The sequence below is a fragment of the Aulostomus chinensis genome, chromosome 11 (assembly GCF_037954235.1).
Source record: "Aulostomus chinensis isolate RoL2024-O1b breed Wild chromosome 11, RoL_Achi_v1.0, whole genome shotgun sequence".
In the NCBI taxonomy this organism is placed as follows: domain Eukaryota; kingdom Metazoa; phylum Chordata; class Actinopteri; order Syngnathiformes; family Aulostomidae; genus Aulostomus; species Aulostomus chinensis.
In genome coordinates, this window is record NC_141330.1 from 12,521,855 (window position 1) to 12,527,854 (window position 6,000).

General features: G+C 39.1%; 1 protein-coding gene across 2 annotated transcripts; it reads left to right on the plus strand.

Annotated features, from left to right (window-relative positions):
- Window positions 1-2,101: 2,101 nt before the first annotated feature.
- Window positions 2,102-3,609, plus strand: LOC147253416 (female protein-like). 2 transcript variants are annotated; one of them, XM_086217232.1, is made up of 5 exons: window positions 2,102-2,197; window positions 2,283-2,352; window positions 2,619-2,721; window positions 2,794-3,085; window positions 3,177-3,609. In XM_086217232.1, exons 2-5 carry the CDS (start codon window positions 2,283-2,285, stop codon window positions 3,393-3,395), a joined length of 684 nt encoding a protein of 227 aa, XP_086073358.1. In that variant the 5' UTR covers window positions 2,102-2,197; the 3' UTR covers window positions 3,396-3,609. The 2 variants fall into 2 exon arrangements, with proteins under 2 accessions (XP_086073358.1, XP_086073357.1); XM_086217231.1 differs by having other exon boundaries at window positions 2,102-2,156.
- Window positions 3,610-6,000: the final 2,391 nt, after the last annotated feature.

The following is a 6,000-nucleotide window of genomic DNA, read 5'->3' on the forward strand; positions in this document are numbered from 1 at the left end:
GAATATGGCGTATGGTTTAGCCCATACAACATCTCATAAATGGTCAACAAAAAAACATATACATGGACCCATTTAAACACGACAGTGATGTCATCAATCCGCCGATATTTGTCCTCTCTTCCTGTGACCAGCGGAGGCTTCCCCTGTCCTTCCAGTCTCCACTGGCCAGTGGAAAAGCTGCTCACGTCTTTCCAATTTAAGTCCCGCCCACTGCATTTTTCGATTTGCAATCAAATTTTTTTCATCTGCAAACAAAAATATTTAAAATGAAACCAATTTTTGGTAAACAAAACTTTTGGATAACCGCTTGCGTCTGGCAATTGAAAACAAAAAAGATATCTATTTTATGATTGCAATTTTGCCCTCCAAACTAATTTTTGATTGCAATCTGGAAAGTTAACTATCAAAGCTGTTTTGTTTGATTGCATAATAAAGACACACAAAAGCCCTCTGAGTATGGGGATGCACATCTCTTTTGACTGGCAAACAAAACAAAAATGTGAAACCACAAGCAAAGGTTTTCAATCCTCAAAGATTTTTCTTTTTGTATATAAAAAAGATGAAATAATCACAAATTAATTTTACTTGCGATTACAGAAAAGCAAGTGAATGAAACTTTTTTTTAATGGTACAAGCTATTGATTTTAATTTGAAAGTTTTACTCTCAAATTGTTTGATTGAATAATAAAGACACAATTCAACCTCCAGTAGTTGTCTAGGGTTATGTGGCAGAACACAAATTCTATAGTTTCAGAGTTAACTAGCTTGCTTCACAGGTTTTCTGTGTGTTGCTACATCATAATTCTCTCCCAAGGCGATAGTGGAATAGTCAGGGTTTAAGGGATTATAGATTACAGATAATATTCTCATATCTAGATTACAGGGTGTCTCTGCCTTGGGCAGAAAGTTGTTTCTCTCGTTTCGCCAGACCGCCTTATTTCCCATGAAAATATGTGCAAAAAAAAAAAATTCAAGATGCAACATGAACCTTTCAAAGAGTTAATCACTAGGAAGATGGGCTTCTCATTTTACAGGGTTTACTCGAGTAAAAGAAGTAAACTGGGGTTATATAACCAGGCCATCATGTAGAAAACAAAATACAGTCACCATTGTCTCCAGAGTTCCATGATGTCACACTAGTTTTCAGTTTTACTTACAAAAAAGAGGGATACAATGGATCGTTGAAACAATAGTCCAAGATTAGCAGATAACCGAAGAGTTCCAAACGAGGGCGACTTGGGGGAGGTTAAAAATTGTTCATACACTAAACTCATATTGCACTTGTAAAAATTCAAAACTGGTTTAAAAGCGGCAACTTTTCCTCAAATGCATGTCTTTGTTTCTGTCTGTCTCCTTTGAGCTTAACCTGTCTGGAAAGTCTGTCAAACTTCCTGCTGATTTGATTGCGCTCATCTCATTGTGATCGCTCTGTGGGGTTCATCCCTCCAGCTGATCTGATGTCGTTCAGCAGGAGTCACTTGCTCTGAGCTGCAGGTTTCTTTCAGGTGCAATTGCTCGTCACATGACGAACACGCCAACTCCAGGATCATACCTGTCCTCTTCTGAGCGGATGTTTCAAGTGGATTTGACCAGATGATTCAGTTTCAACCGTTTGCATGGCTAAGTACTCCCTAAATTAAACAACCAGATTTTGGCAGTTAATTCAATTAGGGTTTTTTCATGTTTCTCACAATATAATATCTGCAGTCATGTCTCACCCCAAATATTTTATGATAGAGATTAGGGGTAGGGCATATTTGAACTCCTGAATTATTCCACATTATGATCTTCTTACCATTCCACGAAAAGAATACAGAATGAGGTATTTCGATAAAGTACTAATATTAAGAATATAGGGTCAGGTTAACGAGGGGAATGATCATTTTGCTGAGGAGGAAAATGTCTTGATGCGTCTCTAATGTTGCTCTGCAGCAAGTCAGTTTAGTAATCGAGACGAGAGGCTGCCTGCTGACCAAAAAAAAATAAAATAAAAAATTGACCAGAATTGCTCAGAAGAAGCACACCTACCCTGAGAGGAATGAGGAAGTAAAACAAGGGTATAAAGCATGGGGCTGCTCCCTGCAGCACACCACACTGTTGACACACACACACTGCAGGGGCTTTGTATCCTAACACTGATCAAATCGCTTTGACTGGTAGGCATTTTTCCTTCTATCCGTACTGAACGTTGTATCAGGTGAGGGCAAGTAGCGTAATTATCGCTGTCATGGCAACGCAACTTATATTTTCGATCCCTAATGAACATTTCAGTGTCTTTTCAGATGTTTCAGGATCAGATGGTGTTTTTGCTTGTCCTGGGGATCCTGACAGCGGCTGCTGCAGGTCTTCAAGGTAAAATTGTTTTCCAAATGTGCACGTTTGGGAAGTTTATCATTTAATAAATGGTTTTATGCTAATAGCTGTCTAAAGACAAGAATGAGAATTCACAGATTAAAAAAAAACAAACGGTTATTGATATCGATTACAAAATAAATCTCTTTTTTTTGTCCCTGAGACATATGACCCAGTTCTGATGCGGTAATTCAGTTACTATTGTGCATGTTGTGCCCTTCACTTGTTTGTTCATCTCTCTGGCTCTTTCCCTGTTACTGGTGTAGATCTGTCAGGTAAAATGTTCACCTTCCCAGAGGAAACAGCCACAGCTAACGTGAGGCTGATTACTACAACAGTGGATTTCACTGCCGTGACTGTCTGCCTCAGGTAGTCTCATACTTATAATTGTACAAAAGTGCTGATGATATCACTGCGGTCATTTATTTTACTTTCCTCCAGATCCTTTACAGACCTGAGAAGAAGCCACACGCTTTTCTCTCTAGCCACGCCCTCTTCTGACAACGGCTTTGTGGTTTACAAGAGCGCTACGAGTGACGTGATTGATCTTGATATTGATAACAAAATGGCGCAATTTAGAGGTCAAGAATACAAACAGAACGTGTGGCACTCTGTTTGTTCTACGTGGGACTCTGAATCTGGACTGAGCCAGTTCTGGTTAGACGGAAAGCCTTCCGTTATGAAATATATCGGCGGTCAAAACATCCGTGAACCTTTTATTGTCTTAGGCCAGGTAATGGTTTGCCATGTACCGTTCAATTCTGTCAATGTATTCCTTTTTTTTTCTCAATCTTAACTTTTTTTTCAAAATAAAATCTTTCTAGGAGCAGGATTCTCAAGGAGGAGGGTTTGACATCGAGCAGTCGTTCACTGGCATGATAGCTGATGTCCACATGTGGGACTACGTTCTTACCCGCTGTGAGATCCAGCAGTACACAAATGATCTCAATTTTACTCCAGGAAATGCACTCAACTGGAAGGCGCTGGAGTTCCAGACCACCGGAAGAGTACTCTTGGAGGAAAAACTGATGATTTGCTTGTAAAGTCACACTGACAACATTGAAAACAGTTGGCGTCTCATATTTCACACTCCAAACAGGAAACTGTTGCATGTAATGGTCGTCAGTGATTCAAGACAGTTCGGGCAGGCAGTAGCTTGTGTTTGTTACACATAGTACCTTTAAATGATGCTCCAACATGCTCCTTCTACAATCTTTGTGGAAAAGCACACACACATATTTTATGTCATATGTATGTGACAATAAAAAATGTCTGGAATCAGTCATGTCTACTGCTGGTGGTTTAATGATTTTTGTGATCTAACGAGGCATTAAAATAACATTTCTGGCACTGTAGTACAGTCTCGTTCCATCTTTTTCTTTTCCACCTTTAGGTACTTATGTTGCTGTATCAGATTTCTTATGTTGTCATGCTTTTATAAACGCTTGTGTTTTTTTGCTCTGTCGTTTGCTCATTCACTTCGCTAAAATGAGTGTGACAATACCACTCTCACATCTATACATGTAGTTAACGCTTCTAAAGTGTGTGTATATATATATATATATATATATATATATATATATATATATATATATATTCTAAAATTACAATGCTGGACATATAATTTAAATAATAAATAAGTCTGGCACATGGTGATAAAGTTCACACATTAGCTAAAATTTCATTAAGTTAGGACTTATAATATGATACCAAGCAAACTGTGCATCAGCTCAAGCTGTGTACAAGCTTTGGCACATCTGAGAATAACCCCCCAGACTATCTGTGTGTTTGCTATCTTTGTTTCAGCATCCAAATATACATTTCACAGAGGAATCCTTCATTGAATCCCCATTAAAAGCAACCCCATGCTTCCTATCTTCACAATTCAAGTTTTTTTTTTGTTTTTGTTTTTTATTTATGCTCACATAGAAATTAGCCTTCATAGCTGGACACAGATAATCTTGTTATGGGTATCAGAGTTGTCTAGGTGTGGGAAATTAAATATGAGTGGAAATTATGCACGTAAGCTAGCCTGTTTCACAGTTTTCCCTGTACATTATTCGATTCATTCTTTCCCAGGGCAATGTTAGAATCTCATTTATAATCTCACCACACACACAGGCACGCGCGCGTGCGTGCACACACACACACACACACACACACACACACACACGCACAAGCCAATAAGGCTCAACAGTAGGAAATTGCCAGAAATCAACAGCAGTTCTTTGGTAATGGGAGAATAATACAATGTGAGAGGGTGTAAGTGGCTGCAGATTGTGCTTGTAGATAATGTTGTTAGATGCAAGATAACCAGCTCGTCGGACTAAATGTTCTGCTTCTAGCAACGAAAGGCATTTGGTATTTCTCTCATAGCACAATTCTGTCACGGGGACAGCTGCTGCTTTCTCTTCTCTTCCCTCGTCTTCCTCTGAAGGATGTGAAGGATTCGCGTTCTCCAGCTACTTTGGTCACTTTTCTGAAGTTTCCTCCACCTGATAAATGAACCCTTTTGAATTTGGTTACCTCGAGATCATGACATTAAAAAAGAAGTGAGCACAGCAGTTCTCGGTTTCAGCGCATTTACTCTGACCTGTACTTTGATTCACAGAGGAGGACAAATATTGTACTCAAGTACAAGTTCTATTGCTTCAATGAAATTTGATGCGGGGTTTGCTAATCAATGCCATCTCAGTTTTTGATCATCATCAGGTAGCATAAGCATAACGTTAATCGGTGCTATTAGTAACCACAAGGAAACATCATCTCTTTCTGGCTAATTTGAGCAAAGTCTCCGAATATGAAAACTTCTTTTCAAATCCCGATGCAATGGCACAGGTATTAATTTACTTTCTTCTACAAGCTTGCACAGGTTTGATGTGGAGTTTTTAGAGGCTGCTAGATGGGTCGCTCAGGGCAAACAGCTTACACGACATATTAATGCTGTTGCCTTTTTTGTTTTTGCTCTTGAAACTGAAGTGGTAGCTTAACTATGACCAGAATTTGTCTCTTTGCCCTCACTTGGGTCTGCGTCACCTTCCGTCTCCATCTTTCTTGTGATTTCGCACCAGTCCGTTCTCCTACTCATCGTTCACTGCCATGTTTCTGGGCCAAGACCTTTTTTTCTTTATTTTTTTTATTTACCCACTCATTGTTTTGTTTTGTTTTTACTCAGTAACAGATGTGATATAAAATGTAGCTAAGTATAATATTACTTTTGCAGCAACGCTCCTCTGCTTACATGTACAGTACAAGAGTGGCTAAAGGGACTAAAGCTCCCATCTTCTAAATGAGCTGTAGCACTTTAGATCTAACAGTGTTTTATCACACCTTTTCTGCCTCCAGAGTCTGCATCTAGTAACCAAGTGTAACACTTTTAACGGCTCAATGGTGTTTTCCATATGCATTTCCCTCATTTACATTCTTTATGTGTAAGCATACATAATGTGTGCATGCCCTTAAGAGGGAGGCAGGCTTGGGCAAAAGGTATTTGTGTTCTGAAACAACCAGATCAATAACATCCTGAGAAGAGAGCAACCTCAGGGAACAACCGCTCCACTTGAAGGGAGAGAGGAGAGAAGAAAATGGAAACTATGTTTATCAAAACAATGGATCTCAACAGGGAATATCAATCTATTTTTCAACGCA